This window comes from Eumetopias jubatus, unplaced genomic scaffold (genome assembly GCF_037043125.1).
Source record: "Eumetopias jubatus isolate StellerSeaLion01/CBP00866 unplaced genomic scaffold, mEumJub1_p1.0 scaffold_16, whole genome shotgun sequence".
In the NCBI taxonomy this organism is placed as follows: Eukaryota; Metazoa; Chordata; class Mammalia; order Carnivora; family Otariidae; genus Eumetopias; species Eumetopias jubatus.
The window spans coordinates 92,047,241-92,067,630 of record NW_028274822.1 but is presented as its reverse complement, the minus strand read 5'-3'; the positions used below and the strand labels follow the sequence as shown (position 1 = coordinate 92,067,630).

General features: G+C 57.4%; 1 protein-coding gene across 4 annotated transcripts in view; it reads left to right on the top strand.

The window, feature by feature from the left end:
- Positions 1-20,390, top strand: part of RIMBP2 (RIMS binding protein 2) — a 162,651-nt gene that overhangs the window by 74,154 nt on the left and 68,107 nt on the right. For all 4 annotated transcript variants that reach the window (XM_088019316.1, XM_088019314.1, XM_088019313.1 and 1 more), the window contains one exon: positions 9,643-9,765. Coding sequence is in view for 3 of the 4 variants with exons in the window: in XM_088019314.1 (XP_087875440.1) it covers positions 9,643-9,765 (123 nt within the window). In the remaining variant the exon portion in view is untranslated. The remainder of the gene's footprint in view (positions 1-9,642; positions 9,766-20,390) is intronic.

Below are 20,390 nucleotides of genomic sequence, written 5' to 3'. Positions count from 1 at the left end.
CATGAATGCATCATGAGGCTTAGGGACTCTCTCTGCCCGGGACTATTTTTACTTAAACAGGAGCAGAAATGTAAAGTCATGGTGGTGTTTCAGACAGCAGATGCAGGCTGAGAATAGGGCTGGGGAGCTGGCTGTAGGGCCCGTTGAACCTGGGACGGTTTTCTCTCTCCCTCTCACCCCATGTGCCTTCTGTCTGCTCCCAAGCGGGGCTTCTGTGCCTGGCGTGGTGATGGCAGATTTGTGAGGGCACAGAGACGGAGCAGAAGCAGGGGCGATGGTGCTGCCCGGGGGCATCTAGCCTGGCTGGTGCTGGTCAGCAAAGGGGTCGAGTTGGAGCTCTTGGGCATCGCCGTGCAGGCGCGGTCTCCTCTCCCGGACCTGCTGCATGGCTGTGCCCGTGGGCAACACTGCCCCTGTAGGATCCTAACAAAACCCAACGTGTTTTCACTGAAGGTTTGAAACTTCTCCCTATGCTGCCTCTCTGCTTTGGCCTTTTAAACAAGGCTGTGAGGCACACACATGAGCTTGTATTCCTTTCAGCTTTGCAGAGGGTGAGGGCGCCCAGTGACTCACCAGCACAGATGGGAAGAGCAGAGTTTTGTGAGAGAAGGCAGGGAGACTGGCAGAGCCCTGCAGCTCAGCCCTGCCCCTCTGCATGCTCTTCAGGCTCAGTGTTTCTTCTGCGTGCCTGGCCTGGCTACTGAGAGAGAGATGGGTACAGGGATGGGATGGGGTGGGGCTGGGGTCAGGTGGGGATGGAGATGGGGATGGAGATGGGGATGGGGATGGGGATGGAGATGGAGATGGAGATGGGGATGGAGATGGAGATGGGGATGGAGATGGAGATGGGGATGGAGATGGAGATGGGGATGGAGATGGGGATGGAGATGGAGATGGGGATGGAGATGGAGATGGGGATGGGGATGGAGATGGAGATGGGATGGGGAGATGGAGATGGAGATGGGGATGGAGATGGAGATGGAGATGGGGTTGGAGATGGGGATGGGGATGGAGATGGGGATGGGGATGGGGATGGAGATGGAGATGGGGATGGAGATGGAGATGGGGATGGGGTTGGAGATGGAGATGGGGATGGGGATGGGGATGGGGATGGGGATGGAGATGGGGATGGGGATGGAGATGGAGATGGGGATGGAGATGGGGATGGAGATGGGGATGGGGTTGGAGATGGAGATGGGGATGGGGATGGGGATGGGGATGGGGATGGAGATGGGGATGGGGATGGAGATGGAGATGGGGATGGAGATGGGGATGGAGATGGAGATGGGGATGGAGATGGAGATGGGGATGGAGATGGGGATGGAGATGGAGATGGGGATGGGGATGGAGATGGAGATGGGGATGGGGTTGGAGATGGGGATGGGGATGGAGATGGGGATGGAGATGGAGATGGAGATGGGGATGGAGATGGGGATGGAGATGGAGATGGGGATGGAGATGGAGATGGGGATGGAGATGGGGATGGAGATGGAGATGGGGATGGAGATGGAGATGGGGATGGAGATGGGGATGGAGATGGAGATGGGGATGGGGATGGAGATGGAGATGGGGATGGAGATGGGGATGGAGATGGAGATGGGGATGGAGATGGAGATGGGGATGGAGATGGGGATGGAGATGGAGATGGGGATGGGGATGGAGATGGAGATGGGGATGGGGTTGGAGATGGGGATGGGGATGGAGATGGGGATGGAGATGGAGATGGAGATGGGGATGGAGATGGGGATGGAGATGGAGATGGGGATGGGGATGGAGATGGGGATGGGGATGGGGATGGAGATGGAGATGGGGATGGAGATGGAGATGGGGATGGGGTTGGAGATGGAAATGGGGATGGGGATGGGGATGGGGATGGGGATGGAGATGGGGATGGGGATGGGGATGGGGATGGGGATGGGGATGGAGATGGGGATGGAGATGGGGATGGAGATGGGGATGGGGGATGGAGATGGGGATGGAGATGGGGATGGAGATGGGGATGGGGATGGAGATGGAGATGGAGATGGAGATGGGGATGGAGATGGAGATGGGGATGGGGATGGGGATGGGGATGGGATGGGGATGGGGATGGGGGATGGGGATGGGGATGGAGATGGGGATGGAGATGGGGAGGGGATGGGGATGGAGATGGAGATGGAGATGGAGATGGGGATGGGGATGGGGATGGAGATGGGGATGGGGATGGAGATGGGGATGGAGATGGGGAGGGGATGGGAGGATGGAGATGGAGATGGGGATGGGGATGGGGAGGATGGAGATGGGGGAGGGGATGGGGATGGAGATGGAGATGGAGATGGAGATGGGGATGGGGATGGGGATGGAGATGGGGATGGGGATGGAGATGGGGATGGAGATGGGGATGGAGATGGGGATGGGGATGGAGATGGGGATGGAGATGGAGATGGGGATGGAGATGGAGATGGGATGGGGATGGGGATGGGGATGGGATGGGGATGGGGATGGAGATGGGGAGGGGATGGGGATGGAGATGGAGATGGGGATGGGGATGGAGATGGGGATGGAGATGGGGATGGAGATGGGGATGGGGATGGAGATGGGGATGGAGATGGGGATGGGGATGGAGATGGGGATGGAGATGGAGATGGGATGGGATGGGGATGGGGATGGGATGGGGATGGAGATGGGGATGGGGATGGAGATGGGGATGGAGATGGGGATGGAGATGGGGATGGGGATGGAGATGGGATGGAGATGGGGATGGAGATGGGGATGGGGATGGAGATGGAGTGGAGATGGAGATGGGGATGGAGATGGAGATGGGGATGGGGATGGGGATGGGGATGGGGATGGAGATGGGGAGGGGATGGGGATGGAGATGGAGATGGAGATGGAGATGGGGATGGGGATGGGGATGGAGATGGGGATGGGGATGGAGATGGGGATGGAGATGGGGAGGGGATGGGGATGGAGATGGAGATGGGGATGGGGATGGGGATGGGATGGAGATGGGGATGGGGATGGAGATGGGGATGGAGATGGGGAGGGGATGGGGATGGAGATGGAGATGGAGATGGAGATGGGGATGGGGATGGGGATGGAGATGGGGATGGGGATGGAGATGGGGATGGAGATGGGGATGGGGATGGGGATGGAGATGGGGATGGAGATGGGATGGGGTTGGGGATGGAGATGGGCATGGGATGGGATGGAGATGGGGATGGAGATGGGGATGGGGATGGGGATGGGATGGGATTGATCATGCTCATTTCATTTCAGTGGGGATGGAGATGGGGATGGGGATGGGATGGAGATGGGATGGGCATGGAGATGGAGATGGGGATGGAGATGGGGATGGGGATGGGGATGGGGATGGGGATGGAGATGGGGATGGGGATGGAGATGGGGATGGGGATGGAGATGGGGATGGGGATGGAGATGGGGATGGGGATGGGGATGGAGATGGGGATGGGGATGGGGATGGAGATGGGGATGGAGATGGGGAGGGGATGGGGATGGAGATGGAGATGGGGATGGGGATGGGGATGGAGATGGGGATGGGGATGGGGATGGGGATGGGGATGGAGATGGGGATGGGGATGGGGATGGAGATGGAGATGGGGATGGGGATGGGGATGGAGATGGGGATGGGGATGGGGATGGGGATGGGGATGGAGATGGGGATGGGGATGGGGATGGAGATGGAGATGGGGATGGGGATGGGGATGGAGATGGGGATGGGGATGGAGATGGGGATGGAGATGGAGATGGGGATGGGGATGGGGATGGGGATGGAGATGGGGATGGGGATGGGGGATGGAGATGGGGATGGGGATGGAGATGGGGATGGAGATGGAGATGGGGATGGGGATGGAGATGGGGATGGGGATGGAGATGGGGATGGGGATGGGGATGGAGATGGGGATGGGGATGGGGATGGAGTGGGGATGGGGATGGGGATGGAGATGGGGATGGGGATGGAGATGGGGATGGGGATGGAGATGGGGATGGGGATGGGGATGGGGTTGGGGATGGAGATGGGGATGGGGATGGGATGGAGATGGGGATGGGGATGGAGATGGGGATGGAGATGGAGATGGGGATGGAGATGGGGATGGGGATGGAGATGGGGATGGGGATGGGTACAGGGAAGGGATGTGATGCAGTGCGGATGGGGATGGGGATGTGATCAGGTTGGGGAGAGGGATGGAGATAGGGATAGAGAAGGACAAGGGAGAGGGAAGGCATATGGGGAAACAGCAGTTCCCAGAAGACCTCCCAAGGGCTGGCGTGTGTGCACCAGGGTAACTAGGGGAGGTGAAGGGGCCGGGCTGGTTAGTGTAATTGAAATGAGTATTGAAGCACAGCACCAGATTCATGGGGTGGGGGAGCCATCCCTACAGAAGCACAAGGAACCCTCCTGGTTCTCGGGATGAGGTCTGGAAATTCCCAGTGCCCCCATCTGTGTCTGGCTTGGGGTTGCAATCTGCTTCTCGGGAGCCCTGATTGATAAGGAAGCATTCATGACCTGGGCTTTAATTATGGAAGCAGAGAGATGCGTAGTTCATGTCCTCCCTGAAGCCTGCCCAGAAATGACTGTCACTTTGGTGCAAAGTCTGATGTGGGCTTCTCTGGAATATCCAGCCGATCTCTGCGGGGCAGACTCCCCTGTGCAAGGAAAGGTTGAGCTGGGGACCCAGGGCGCCGTGTGGAGAAGGTGTTCAGTGGGTCCAGTCCTCAGTCCCTGGTGTGAATGGGGATCATTCAACTCACCAGGTGTTCTCCCTCTTCCTCTAATAGGAGATGATGGGCGTTCAGAAGGGCGACACCGGTACAGACGTCTGGGGTCTGTGGGGCTGGGGACCCTGGCTGCAGGGAGAGGCCCCTGGCCCATGGCTCGTGCCTCAGTACCATCTGTCTGTCCTCAAAACAAAATCTTCTATGAGCGCGCACAGCTTCCCATCAGACGGGAGCGAAGGACGAATCGTCTGGGCCCCTGACTTTGAACATCTAGGAACTTTTCCTATTTCCTATCTTTGTTTTTTGTGGGGTCACAGTTCTGTGTCTTAGAGAAAACCTTTTTCTGTCCTTTTTGCTCTTCTGAGACTTCTTTCTCCAGCCCCGGTTCGGTTCCCAGGAGGATGTTCTGGTCCCAGTGCCGGTGTGGCGGGGCGGGCGCTGCCCCCCGGGAGCGCTCTCTCTGGTGGACGTGACTAGCTTCGAGCTCTGGCGGCGGGCAGCAGGGCCGGGTAACCCATAAGCCCGTGGGCCCCTCCATGGAGGCTCCTGGCACCGGCAGGGCTGGAAAAGCCACTGGGCAGCGAGTGAGGCTGAGGCGCCAGCCGGGCCAGCAGCCCCTCAGTGCTTTTTATTTGGAGGCATGTATTTCCAGGCGGGATCAGCTGTTTCCAAACCAGAAAGAACATCTTCTCTGCTGGGTTGGTCATCTGGGATTCTGTCCAGCTGCGTGCAGCAGGGACCCGAGGGCGGTGGCCTGAACACCCGGGAGCATTATTGTTCTCATGCAGCAGGACGTCCAGAGCCTGAGACAAGGACACAGCTCCTGCCCCCAACCCCCAGTGCCATCCTGCTGGGGCCATGACTGTTGTGGGCTTTTTAAAGATTTTATTTTATTTATTAGAGAGAGAGAGAGAGAACATGAGCAGGGGAGGAGCAGGGGAGAAGCAGGCGCCCCACTGAGCAGGAAGCCCGACACAGGACTCGAACCCAGGACCCAAGAGAGCCTGACCTGAGCCGAAGTCAGACGCTTCACCGACTGAGCCACCCAGGAGCCCCAGGCCACGACTGTTGCGATCTCCACGACAGGGTGGCTGTTCCGTCCCTGAGCATCCTCACTGTTACTGCAAGAAGAGGAGACAAAGCTTTTCTCAGGAAGTCCTGTGTTCACGAGATTGTGTTGTGCCCCAGAGATTTCGGCTCAGCGTCACCCGGAGTCTCCACCTGGGTCACCAGGCTGCCTGGCATCAGAAGTTCCCAAACCAAGGTGTGGGCAAGCTGCACCCCTTTAGGAGAGAAGCCATCTGCTCACCTTTTCCAGCTCCTGGAAACACCCACAGGCCTTGGCTCGTGGGCCCTTCCTCCACCCAAAGCCAGCAGAACCACATCTTCAAAAATCTGCCTTTTCTGACGCTCCCCCTATCTCCCTCCTGTGAGGACCCCTGTGAGCCCACTGGCCCTACCAGGACCGTCCAGGGACGAGGGCCCGGACTCAGCTCTGCAGAGTCGTTTTGCCGTGTAAGGGAGCGCAGTCCCCAGTTCTGGGGACGCGGGCGCGGACGCCTCCGCGGGGTCGTTATTCAGCCCGCCTCAGTCAATCCCCAGTCACCGCCTCACCCACCTCCCCGCCCCACCAGCAGATCTTCTTTCCGTCCTTGGAAAGACCAGACGAATGACCTTACTCATTCTGCTAAACACGTGGGGGACACTTTGGGGACTTGTAGGGCAGAGAAATACTGAGGTCCTGGTGTGAGATGAGGTCTCTTAATGCCAACAGCTCCTAGAGCATCCTCGCCCCGATGCCCCTGCATTTCCTCCCTCTTCCTCGTCCACTTCCCTTCAGAACACGGACTGCAAGACCAAGGCACTCGGGTCTCCCCCATAGTATCCCCTTCTCTTACGTTACTGCAGTGACCTGCAGCATTTCCAGGTACCAGAGCACAGCGTTTTGGCTCCATGCGGGGTGTGCAGGGTTTCCGGACAGGCCTGATGCTCCCGCATCTTCGCTGACCATCACGTGTAGTGTCCCCATGGGAGAGCGGGTCCGGCGCCTTCTGGAGGCTCCAGACACACGCGTGCAGGTTGGGCAGGGGCAGCAGGGCCGTGGGGAGAGGGCGCGAGGGAGAGGCTCTCCTAGTGGACCTGTGGCTGTGGGGGGGAGGACGCTGTCTCGGGGTCCCCAAGACCACCCCGGCACCGTGATTCACTGGGAAGGCTTGCAGGGCTCAGCACACAAGCATGCTCATGGCTACGATCCATCACCAGTGAGATACAAAGTACAGTCAGTGTGCAGGGAAAGGAAGATCCAGGGGTGGCCGGCCTCCAGCCTCCAGAGCCTCCCGTAGGAGTCAGCCGGAACGAGCTCAGTTCCGGCAGCACCAGGCGTCACCGCACGCGTGAAGGGCTGTCCCAGGGAGCCCAGCAGAGCCCCGGTGCCCGGAGTGTCGAGGGGGCTGTCGTACTCCCCCGGCACATCCCAAATCCCCCGCCTCCCCGAAGGAGAGCAGGTGCTCAGCAGCAGCCACATGCTGTGCACAAAGAGTCTGGACACAGGCAGGCCCTCCCATCAGTTAGGGAATCGGGAATAGGGAGTGGACTGCGATCCAAACTCCCAGTCGCCGGCCACCAGCCAGCCCTGCCAGCAGGCCGTTCCAGGGACAGCAGCTTCGGGCCTGCCGAGAGAGCGCTTCCGTGCACAAACCACCCCTGCAGGTTGCTGGCAGGAACACCGACCTGCCTCTCCTCAGCCCCTGCCTTCCTGCTGGTGCCTCCTGCTGGCCAGAGCTCCTCAGGAACTGTATGGTCTGGGAGACTGACCTCCTGAGGCCTGGAGCCCATGAGTGTGGGTGGACCGTAGACCAGGAGGGACCAGCAAAATCCACCCGGCCGGGAACACAGCCGCCTTGCATGTGCCCGTGCTCGCCCGGTGCCTTCCCATTCCTGGAGCACTGACTGCACCAGGCTCCCTTCCAGGCTCCAGTGACAGAGAATTGGGTCACAAGGACAAGTCGTGTCCAACCGGGACTTCGACTCTAATGAGGAGCAACCGCAGGGAAACATAAACAGCTGCACAGATAGTGAGAAATGCCTGTGGGAAATAAAGCACGGCCAAGCAGCAAGGGCGCTGGGGGCAGACGAGTGGGAAGGGTTTCGTCGCCTGGAGCATGGTGGGAGGGCCTGTTTGAGAAGGTGGCATAAATGATGAGAAGGAGCCAGACCCGCCAGGGTCAGGGGAAGGGGGGGATAGGTACTTGCCGTGGGCAGACAGCATGTGCAAAGGCCCTGGGGTAGGAATGAGTATGGCTTGTTTCTGGGATAAAAAGGAGGACCAGGGCAGCCCGAGTGAGTGGTGGTATGGGGCAGCAGGTCAGATGGGACAGCTGGAGGGCCAGACGCTGCAGAAGTGTGCAGAAGTCTGGACCCAGTTCTAATTTCCATGGCAGCCACAGAAGGTTTCAATCAGAGGGAGGCAAGCCCTGATTTACATCGGGGTGCATGCTGGCTGCTGTGGGAGGCTGGCCATGGAGCCCCGGACGTTGCTCTTGACGAGTTAGAACATGGGAAATGGTGGCTTCCGGCGAACCTGTGCCCGAGTGTTGGGGTTCAAGTCTGAGTTCAAGTGTGAGTTCAAATCGCTCATGACTTTTTCACCTGCAGCATTTCAATTTTTTTTTTCCAAGCTTGCTGCCTGATGCTTCACGCTGGAGCAGAACGGCATTTAAATACTCCTGTGACTCAGACCTCTCCCTGACCCCTTAATAACAGTCTCCCCACAACCCCGTGCCATTCAGGAGCGCCACGTGGGGCTGTCCTTTCCTCGGGCGCCACAAAAACTGTCAGGTTGAACTCGTAGTCTGTACACAGGGTGCTTGGAACAGAAAGGGCATCTTTTGGAGCTGACAAATATGACTCGTGGCAGTGTGTTATTGAAGCCATGATTCATGTCGTAAGATCCGGGAGGAGGGAAAGAAATCAAAAGCCTGTGGCTGGGTCCAAACATGCCGCACAGTGAAAACAATGGGGAAGGAACCGAGGTATCTTCCCTCATCAGTTGCATGCCCTCACTGCTCTCAGAGAAGCCGTAGGAGAGAGACGGAGAGTTGACGGTGCCTCCCACCTAAGGTCAGAACACGGTCCTGGGAGCTGTGGTCTGAGCGTGCACACGGCTCCTGAGGTTATTAGGACTTCCATCATCCTAAACACATGGAGGCTTGTCACCATTTTTATGCACTTTTAAGACAAAAGTGAAATTTTTAGGCAAAAGCATTAGTATCCTGCACAATTTGGATAACACTTGCACGTGTTAGGGTTCTCCATTCAAAGGGACAGGAGATGATTCAGATTGGTGTAAGCAAACAAAGGGAATTTATTGGCCTGTGTGAGTGGAAAGGAAATATTAGCTTCAGGCGCAGCTTGATCTAGGTGCTCAGATTATGTCCTCAGGATCCTGTTTCTACGTCCATCTCGTTGGCTCCATTCTCAGTTGGATTCTCCCCCACAATGGCTCCAGCTCCAGCCTTGTGTCCTCAACTTTCCAAGTCCAGTGAACAAAAGAGGGAGAGGCTTCCCACACTTCTCTACCGGTCCAATGTCTCATTCTCCATGGGTGCAGCTGGGTCTTGGGTCCCTCCCCAGCAATCACTATATGCAGGGGATGGGGTTGCGCTGATTGGCCGGCCCGGGCCACACAGTCCCGTTCCCAAGCCCATCCCTGCCGCTGTGATTGGGGGAGGCGGGGGGGAGGGGATGCTGGGTGCTGGTTGTGCACACGCATTCGCCCCGGCAGGACTGGACCCACCGCGGAGTCCACGATCCAGGACGAGGGAGGGAGGGGAAGGCTCCCCACAACCCCGAGGAGGAGGTGGTCGATGCCAGCCGCTGCGCGTGCCGCCAACAGCCCCTTCTCTCTGCCCTTCCTCCCCGTAGGTGAGAGCGGAGCATGCTTGGCTCCACCACGCGCTTGCCGTAGTGACCAGAGAACGCGATTTGGCCGTGAAGGAGAAGCATCAGCTCCAAGCCAAGCTGGAGAATCTAGAACAGGTCCTAAAGGTAGGACAGGGACCCCTCTGCATCCCTTAGGGCCAGTGGGATGAGGGACTGCGGGACCGCAAAGCGGACAGGGGTTGAGACTGTTTGACGCCATCGCCCACATTCGGGGCCCTCAGGGCTGTTTTCACCCTGTGGATGATATCAAAAGTGATAAATAACAAAATCCAAATGTTTCTGGAAGCGGTCCCGTGAAACCAGTTATACATTCCCATTTCTTAGGATGCTGAACTCAGCTGAGCGAGAGATGGTGGGCGGGGCTCGGAGTGGGAACCCAGCGTCCTCAGGTTGAAGCCCCGGGGTGTCTACGTGGGCTTCTCAAACCTTATGAATTTAAGCTGTTCCTCACCTTTGTTATAAAGAGAAACCTTTGTTATAAAGAGAATAGCTAAGTCAGAAGGCTGCTTCGTCAGGGTGCAGGGAGCTGGGGGCCCTTCAGTCAGTATTTCATGGGGGGGGGGTTGATCTGCTGCTGATGGCACAGAGTTAAGCTGAATGAATTCTCGTTAAGGAAACTTTTTTTGAACATGGGAGACCAAGTTAATCATCACCTCTGGTCCTGGGGTGTGGTACCGAGAGGGTACGAGCACAGCAGTCCCCACCCTCCGTCATCAAGAAGGGACCGTCCTTCCCCCGGGGAAACTGCTGGCTCTCAGAGGGAAGCAGATTCCTGGCTGGCGGGGTCTCGGTGAGGTGGGAATGGGGAGCGATGGCTTTTCTTTGGGGTGATGGAACATTCTGGAATTTGTGTGATGATAACACACCCTTGTGAATTTACCGAAACCCCTGCTCTGTACACGCCTGCCTCGACTTCCCCGAAGGCGGGGCCCAGGCTGGCTCTGACCAGTCTGCTGTCCACCGTTTGCTCTAGATTTAGGACAGCACCCGATGGAAAGGAGGTCCTACCACGTAATCATGCATTTCCGCAGCGCACAGACAGGGCCTGAGCTCTCTGAAGGCACAGAGCATGTCTGTCCCACCCTGCCTTCCATCCTCGGGACGACGTGGGGGTGGTGGGTGAATCGGTGCTGGCTGGGCTGGGAATCCGTGGCTGTGTCCCCGGGGCTCTGCCCATGCTGGATGGATTCACGTCATTGGGAGGGATAGTACAGAGCATCGTGGCCGCCCAGGAGGCGTCGGGCAGCCTGGAGACCTTTGTGTTGGCACGACCGGGGAGGGGGCTTATTGGGGTCTGGAGGGCAGGGACCCCCTGCAGGGCAGCCTCCAAGACCTGGACACCGCGTGTACTGGCTTCCCGTTGCTGAAGAAGCAGGAATGTGTCCCCCCGCCGTGCAGGGGGCCAGGCGTCTGAGAGCAGGGCGTGGGCAGGGTGTTCCTGTCCGAAGGCTGTGCACACACTCTGTTCCGAGTTTTTTCCACTTTCTAATGGCTGCGCACAGCCCCTGCCTCCACCTTCGCTCGTCTCTGCCTCCTGCGTACAAGGACGCTGCTGGGCCCACCAGGCAGTCTCCCCTCAACGCCCTCACTTAACCGCACCTGCAGGGTGAGGGGACATGATGACAGGCCGCAGGGATCGGGAAGTGGGCATCTTTGGGGGGCGGAATTCAGCCTGCCCCACCCGAGACGATTTGAAGGAGGTGAGCAATAGCACCGATCTATCTGAGGGCGCAGGAGGCTTCATGCACAGGTTCAGGGTGTGAATTCCCACCAGCGCCAACCTCTGTGTGTCCCCCTGACCTGTGTGCTTGGGGCCGGTCTCTCCTCCTACCTGGAGCGGGTGGGGGCCATGTACCTTGACCAGCAGCGTGGAGCCCACTGCCCTGCCCGTCGGGCCCCGGGGCTGAACCTCAGCACTCAGGCCTTGCACTCAGGTAGACATCCCGGGTTCAAGCCCAGGTTCTGTCCCTCGCACCTGCCAACAGCACCCTCTCTGGCGGCCCTCCTGTCTAGGGCCGAACACCCCAGAGGTGTCATCTGTCCTCAGAGGGCAGATTGGGGAGGATGCCTGTGCAGGGCATGAGCTTAGGGACGTTGGGGCAGGGAATTCCGGGGTGGAGAAGCTAAGCTGTGGTCTGGGGGTGGCGTGCAGGGTCCGGATGGGCATGTCCTGTGAGGCCACAGCACAGGGGCCCATCTTCTAAGGGTGGCACTGGGTGGGCAGCTGGGTGGGTAGCCGTCAGGGTCACCGCCGTCTCCGTCAGCACAAGTCAGTGCCCGTGAGGGCCCCATGGGGTCATGGGGCAGCCGTGAGGGCCCAGGGTTCTGGCACTTGCCTCTCTCGGTCTCCAGGCCCCGCCCTGCTGTCCTAACCTGCCTGTTGCATTGACCGTGGCAGCCAGAACAGCACCGTTCAAACCGAGATCGGGTCCCAACGCCGCCCCAAACCTCCACTGGACCGGTCACTCGCCACCCAAAGCCTCACCCCTGCACGGGCCTCTCTGGGCTCCCGCCCTCTGCCCCCTGCCCCCACACTCCCACGGCTCCAGTGCCGGGTCTGAGCACAGCCTGCCGCTTGGTACCTGCCACACAAAATTCCTCTGCATTCAGCTTTACTGAGCAAATGAGCCACAGCGGCTCAGGGACGTCCCACTAATCATCAAGAAGGAGGCTCCTTTCAGTTACCAGATGATGCGTGAGGTGGACGCGATTCATTTGGATTCAAGTGTGACGCTCAGATGGCAATCACAGCGTCTCATCACTTGGCGGTCTGGCGGTCCCGGCTGACTAAGTTTTGTCACCTTGTAGCTGATGCCATCTTCCAAGCCCCCAAGTGAAGGGGGGCAGGGGGGACACACGATGCTCCGCGAATGCAGCACGCCCATTTTATGCTAATGAGGTGTGACTACAGCCCCACGCTGTGCCAGGGTGCATTCCGTGTCTGTCCCAACTGATAATCAGTCTAGTGGTCATGGTCATATGTTGGCTTTTTTGTTTCCAAATATCACTGGGAATTCAGTCTAGCTCAAGACGCCGTGCGGCTCTTCTCTGATGGTCTGTAATGCGTTCTGTAAATCACGAGTCCACCAGCACACGGTTCCTCCGGAGGCCTTTCCGCCCTATCAGGGGCTGCCAGGTAACTTGGTGCTTCAGCAGCCTGAAGAATGTGACCCAAATGCTGATTGGGAGAGGACGCAGGTTTCCCAGCACCTCAGAGACCTTGCAGACTGTTGCCATCAGCCCGGTGAGAGACCCAGTGGAACCCAGAGGAAGACCAAAGTCTTCTCCTCCAGCGTCTCGGACTCAAGGATTCTGCAAGAAGGCTGAGTGCTTTCCACACAGACCTCCTGTTGCCCGGGGCTCAGGGCGTCCTAGGTCCTGAGCGTCAGACCAGCTCCCGTGGAGAGAAGAGTCCCTTGCGACGTCTCTGTCGCCGCGTCCTGCCAAGCACAGCTGCCTCCCTCTCCTCTGTCTTCTTGCTCAGGGCCCGGGAGGCAGTGCTGTCTGTCAAATGGAACAGACGTCCATCTGTAGTTGAAGACGGGACGAGAGCCCTGGCAGGGGAGAATGGCCGGCCCCAAAGAGCTCAGCCTGGACAGGGCTGATGGAGGCCGCGAAGCACACAGGGCCCAGCAGAGGCGGCCGCTGTCCCCTGGCAGCCTGGGGGCAGTTCCTGGGCACGGGGCTGCGGCCACGGAGGGAAGCTGCTGGACAGCCGGGATGGGGTGAGCAGTGTCCCCCACGTTCGCGTCTGCTCAGAGCCTGTGAGTGTGACCGTGCTTGGAAAGAGGGCCCTGCAGATGGGATGGAGTGAGGCCCGCACCTGATCGCAGGCCTCTCCAGCAAGACTGCCGAGTGGGGCTGGGGGTTACAGGCCTGGTTGGGACCTTCCTGTTACTTGAGAGTCCTGAGCAGTCTTGGTCCGACGCGTGTGAGGCCAGCAGCAGGTTACAAGGGATCCTGTGTCAGTCTCCCTTCCAGCAACGGGACCAGAATGCACAGCACCCCGTGCCAGGTCTGGAAGTCTGACCCAGGTGCATAGAAACATGATCCACTAATTAAACAGCGCATTGTATTTTGTGATTCAAAGGAAAAGGGAAAAAAACACTCGGGACTGGGTTCTGTTCTCATAATCAACAGATTAGTCCATTTAAATGTAGATAATCTAAGGCTTATTTTGTGTTAATGAACAACTGCTTATCTGGGATTAATAAGTGACTCTCCCAGTAACAATTATAATCTTCCTTTATCTGCAGCTCCTTCCCTGCGCCCCTCCCTTTCCTGGTACCCGCCCGGAGATACAGCCCTGCGCGGACCGCCTGCGGCCGTTCTCCACCGTTATTAATGTTCTGTGGCTCGTTTCCTATGTTCTAATACTCAGGCTCCGATAACACCCTCCGTGGGTTTCTGCAACATGAGAATAATGCGGAGGGCTCCGTCTCCAGCAAAACCTTCCATGGGCCTGACCCAGGCATCGATAGTGTGATCTCGATGTTCAGATACCGGCCAGAAACAGGAAATTTGCTGCTCTGAAAGCTTCCCTGGCTGCCTCCAGCACTGTGCGGAGAGACTTTGCAAGAGGCCGCGTGCCCGCTGGCCCCTGGCGGGCGCTGCGGAACACACACACGTCCTGTTCTGCATCCGGCAGAAGGTGGGACCTGGTCCCCTTCTGAGACTCAGACCCTCACCCCTGGTGCCGAGCCAGCCCATCAGACACCCGAGCTGCTGAGCAGGCTAGGTGTTCAACTTCATGGTCGTCAGGAAAATGAAAACTGAAACAGCGGTGGGACAAGGGGCCCCTCCATCAGGTTAAGAAATCTTTGGGCGGGCTGGCGTGGAGTGGGGAGCAGGTGCCCGTGCATGCTGCACCGAGACAGCCTTTCTGGGTCCCAGCCCTGCACATTTCCATGTGGTGCATGCGCACCCTGCCCTGGGGCCTCATGTCCAGGAGTCCATGCAGACTCTGAAGCCCCCAGGACGTGCCCTGCACATTGCACACACACGGCCTTCTCCTCCCTGGCAGACACAACCACAAGGTATACTGCATATCAACCCGCACTCACGGACAAATGAGTCAGGGCCACATCTAGTGGCCAAAATGTGTACCCAAGTGAGGGCTTCCACCTGTCATCCTGGGGGCGCACAGGACCGTGGAGGGGGGTTGCGTCCACTGCTCCAGACCTGCCCCTTTCCTGCACCTCTTACCACCCCCTCCTGCTCACCCCTGCACCGCAGACACGCACACCAAGCTGGGTCCTGCCTCACTGAGCTCTCCCTGAAACCTTCCTCGATGGGCTCCTCGTCATCATGGGGGTCTCGGCCAAATGTCACCTCCCTCACCAGCTTGAGTAGAGTCTCTACTACGTCCTTCCCCCTTGCACAGTCCCCTGCCTCACCATCATCCTTTATCGGTCCCTGAAACTCCCACTCCCTTGCCTGATAACCCGTTTATTTCCTGCATTCCCCCCACCCCCTCCTAGAATGTAAGCTTCACAAGAACAAAAATAATCTTTCACTTGTTCATTATTTTATTACAAGCATCCAAGCATCTGGCACGGAATAAGTGTTCCATAATGATGTTAGGATACGTGAAAGCACGTGTCCAGGAAGTAAACTGCTTCAGCCAAAGCCCACAGTCCCTGAAATGAGAGATTGAGTCTCATTTCTTCCCCGTTTCCCCACCCACTCAGCGGCTGCATCCAGAGGCATGCAATCCTTTCTTTCTGTCTCGTCCCGGCCATCCCATCCATGGCCCCGGTCACACCAGCCTTCCTTCACCCTGGCACCCACCATGATCCTTACTACCCCAGGACCTTTGCACGTACAATCCCCTCTGCATAGAATCCCCGGCCCATCCCACTTCTAACGGACTCCTACTCTCGCAGGTCACCTCCCTAGGGCTCATCTGTTCGCGGGTCAAGACTCTCACCACTGAGTGAATCTCTGTGGTTTTTGGGTGTATATAGATGTAATCATACCCACGACAACCACGACATAAAGAGGGAAAGTGAAGACACTGAGCTGTGCTTGTGTTTCTACATTCCACTTGGAGAGGCAAATTACAATTCTGAGCAGATTATTTAAATTTAAACACGTATATTGAGGTTCCTGGGGCAACCACTAAAAATCAGGTAAAATTTATAGCCCAACACTCAGTAGATACACGAAAAAGACAATCCAAAGAAGGCAGGGAAGGGGAGCTAGAACAATGAAGAGGGCAGAGAACACGGAAAACAGGTAATCAGATGGCACACGTGGAACGCACCAATATTTGCACTCAGTGTAACTCTGGGCAGGTCCCCGTGAATCTAATATTTCATCTGGTCCTTCCAGCAACCTTGGGAAGCCGGGCTTCTTCCTCCGTTTGACGGAGGAGCATGCTGGGGCCCAGGGCGGGTGGGTCTGACCCACTGCACAGGCTGAGTGCCCCTGTCCCTGCATCTCCACCTCCACTGGGGGCCGGTGGGGAGCAAGGGCCAGTCCACGGGACTAAGGACAAATCGGGAGTCAGGGAAGCTCCCAGGTGTTGTCAAAGGGGCTCCCCGCTTCCTAATTTTTTGCGGTGTGAGAAACGAAGACACTCTGGCAAAGCCGTTTCCACTTCCAGAATGCACACGGCTCTGTTTGCGTGCTAATCCCTGTTATGAATGAATCTGGCTTGCAGAGGCGGGACAGGAAGTCACAGGACACGGAAGACAAACCAACAGCTGGAAATGCCCCGTCTTCCTCATGTCTGAAGGCGTGAGCTTGGCCAGTGCTGGGGTTCCTTCCACCAGATGTCGTGTGGAGGGAGCTCGTGTACAGAGAGGGCTCGCCATTGCCGCGGTGCATACCGGAGCCCACGAAGGCGGCTTCAGACGTGTCACCGGTAACTCCTATGAAGCGAGATTATTTTCTCCTTAATTTCTTCGCTCACGCAGGGCAGGATCCAAAGCAGAAGACACAGTCCCCTTTGATCTAACATCGAGGAGATAATGCGGGGTGCTCCCCGCGTGCCCTCTAATGTCTGAGTGTTGCAGGCCACTGAAATGCTGGTGCTGACGTCCACAGCCAGCTATAAACGTCGCTGCTTTAAAAAAGAAATCCCGCCGCAGGGCATGCGTTTCAGACGGGCCTTCCTGGCTGTGGTGCCCAATCCTTAGTACTTCTCGGATGTGAAACGTTCCTGTAGAACTGGGCACGTGCCCCCAGAATTAGGAAGCTATGTGTAAAGGGAAGCGAAGCCAAGTACTAGGAATTTGGTGGGGTTTGGGTTTGGGTGAAAGCCAGGGTTTTTCAGGCTCTCTGTGAGAACCCGTGGGTCCTAGCATGGCCAGGGGCAGCGGAACCAGGACGACTCAAGGAAATAAGAATGACAACGTGAATTGCCTCCCAGGAGAAATGAGGCTGCTCTTTATTGCCCTGGCCACACGGCACACACCTCGCCTTGTGGCCGAGCACAGAGTGTGTCTCCCAGCCTGAGAGCTTCAGAGACGTTGCATGAAATGGTCTCACACTGATTCTCTTGCGGGAAGCCTGCTGCCTATCAGCACATCCCACACGCACGGGAAGGATCTCATGGGAAGCCTCCCGCCCAGCAGGGGGGTGACAGAGTGAAGGTCAGGGAGCTGGGCTCCCGGGGTTCAAGTCCTTGCTTCATCATTTCTTGGCTGGGCAACCTTGAGCAGATCACTTAAACTCTCTGGGCCTCAGTTTCCTTCTCTATAAACAGGAGTAAAAATATTGCCTGCCCCCGAAGTTGTTGCAAAGATTCAGTGGGTCGTGTGTATGAAGTACCTAGCACAACAGAACTTCCAGAACTTGTGTTTAGGTTAGGCTGAGGATGCTGATGTGTGGGGCTGGGAAGACCACGCCAGCAACCTGCTTACAGGGACAAGAAGGACATAGGTGTACAATCCACGATAAGCACCAAGGAGGGCTAGTTGCTGAGGCCCCACACACGGGATCAAGAGCTCCCGTGCAGGTTTGTGATTTCCCACATCACTACCCTTCCTTCCACCTGATCCCTGAGCTCCTGCCCTGTCTCCTTCCTGGGGTGGAAGGTCCCAGTGTTGAAGGGTTGAAGCGTGGCCTCTGCGTGTGTCCTCTGGACTGGCCATCCTCCCGGAGTTCCAGGGACACCCCCTCGGTTGGTTCTGTTGCTGGACTCCTGGGTCTCCAGATCCACACACCACGAGTATCCTGTGGCTAAGGTAATCTCCTGCCAGCAACTTTGAGCTTAGGACTTCTTTGCTTGACCAGTGGTGAAGAGACATGGCAGCTGGTATCTACCAGGCCTGCCCAGGCCCCCTGACAGGATGACTGTCGTGGCAAACCGAGCACCCTGACCCCACCCACCCCACCCCTGCCTCCCTGACCTCCAGTTTATATTCTTTCTGCTGCTGAGAAGGTGTCACTTACTTCTGGAAAGCTCCTTTGGCTCTCTGGCTGTTTCTTACCCCAAACAGGGAATTGAAACAACCCCAAAGCTGTCATGATCCACCAGCTGTCTCTTTATTTTGAGAAGCAAGAATAAAAAGTCATGAAATTTCAGTGCATAACGTGAGACATGATGGAATTACATTTTGTGGCAGCTGTAAATGCTGCTGAAAAATATTTTAGTTCGGGCAATTTATGATAAAGTTCATAGAAACCTATGTCAAATAGTTTGAAGGAAAAAAAAGAGGAAAGTCATTGGTTGATAAAGTGGGGTATATGAGAGATATGTTAGGCTTCAGGCATGGCTGAATCAGGGTGCTCAGATGATGTCATCAAGGATAGTCTCTCTTTAGGGTGGCTCAGTCGATTAAGTGTCCGACTTTTTTTTTTTTTAAGATTTTATTCATTTATTTCACAGAGAGAGACAGCGAGAGAGGGAACACAAGCCAGGGAAGTGGGAGAAGGGAGAAGCAGGCTTCCTGCCGAGCAGGGAGCCCGAGGCGGGGCTCGATCCCAGGACCCCGGGACCATGACCTGAGCTGAAGGCAGACGCTTAACAACTGAGCCACCCAGGCGCCCCTAAGTGTCCGACTCTTGATCTCAGCTCAGGTTTTGATCTGCCGTCCACAGTTCTGTCCGAGTCTGGAGGCCTGAGATTTGGAGGCTGATTGTAAGTCCTGACCTGAGTCTGAAAGCCTGAGAACCAGGATTGTGTTCGAGGGCAGGAGAGGGGATGAGAGAAAACTGGCCCTTTTGCCACCTTTTTGTCCTCTGGGTCCTCAGGGGAGTAGATGAGGCCCCCCCATGTAGGGGAGGGCGACTCCTTTCCTCTCTCACCCATTCAAATGCCATTGGCTTCTGGAAACCCCTCTCAGACACGCCCAGAAATAACGCTTCCCCAGCTCCCTGGGCACCTCTGCCCAGTCGGGCAGACACATAAAGATGTGGGGGTGACTTCTGTCTTGCAGAGAGTACTGGCCATGCTGGGGGACCTTTTGGGGTCAGGAAGACCACCTGTGTGTGTGGTTATGGCCAGGGCAGAGGGGTTGGTGGCTGGCCTGGCGGGGGCGGGAAGATGGCAGAGCACACAGAAGCACTTTGCAAACTCTGGATGTTGAGTGGGAAGGAATGGGGGGGCGTGGGGAACCGAGGAGGAACTGCGTGGATGGTGGTGTCATTGTTGAGATGGGCAGACTGGGGAGCAAGTGGTTTGGGAGAGAAAGTCCAGAACTCAGTTTTGGACAGGCTAAATTTGAGATTCCTCCTGTCCCTCCAGGTGGAGAGGGTGAGTGGGCAGTTGGCCACCGTCAAAGAGATAAGGATTTCATTTGGGAGCGAGAGTTTATGAATGGCAGCTACAGCCAGGAGGCGGGCTATCCGCCCGGGAAAAAGTATAAGCAACCATCCCCGGGTGGAGAGACCGAGCAGGAGGAAGGGAGCGGCAGGGAAGGAGGGGAGCCGGTGGGGCACAGAGCGTGCTGTTGAGGGGTGGCCGCCCGCTGGACGGCGTGGGTGTCAGGCAGGGGGTGTCAGCCGAGTGGTGGGGGAGGCCAGACCGCAGAGCGGGAAGTGAGGGTGTGGACGTGGCCAGTGGAGACGCCTCCGGAGCCGTGTGGCTGGGAAGGGCAGCAGGTGCAGGGGCAGCAGCGGGAGGGGAGCGGGGCGGGGGGGGGAGAGGATGTTGAAGGGACGGGTGTGGTCGGAGCTCCCACGAATCGGTCCTCCCTGCTGGGGCTTCACGGCCTCGAACATCATACCGCACGAGGGGCACGTATTTGTACACACGTGTGCGTTCCTGACAGCCACTCCACAGTGACCGGCTCATCAGCCCCAGCAATTTCGAAGCCAGTGGTTTTCGTCCGTCTGACCCGTGAGTCCAGGCAAGGAGCCCACGGAGGGTCTGCCGCCCGGCGATGCCCCTGCGGCCGTGAAGCCTGCCCCGGCGCGCTCGGACCATCTCCGAGTTCTGTCCGCGTTCCTAATGAATCCTTGTAAGGAAGATGGTTTCCTCCTTCCACTAATAGCTTCCTTCCCGAAGCTAAATAAAGAGTACCCGGGCTGCATTCGGCAGTGCGCGCTTCCAAAATAAACAGAGGCTCAGAAATTAGCCGGAACAATAGTGTAATTAGACAGCTGCGTCATTGTTCAGGCAAACCAGCTCGGCGCTTGGAGCCCGAAGCCGCCCATCTGCCCCAGCAGCGGACTTTCAGGGTGGAGAAGGCGCGTGGTAGGAGGCCTCGGGCCAGGAGAGGTCGGCGAGCAGGCGGACCCCGACTGGGAGGCTTGCCGCCCCGAGAGGCTTCCGCCTGTGT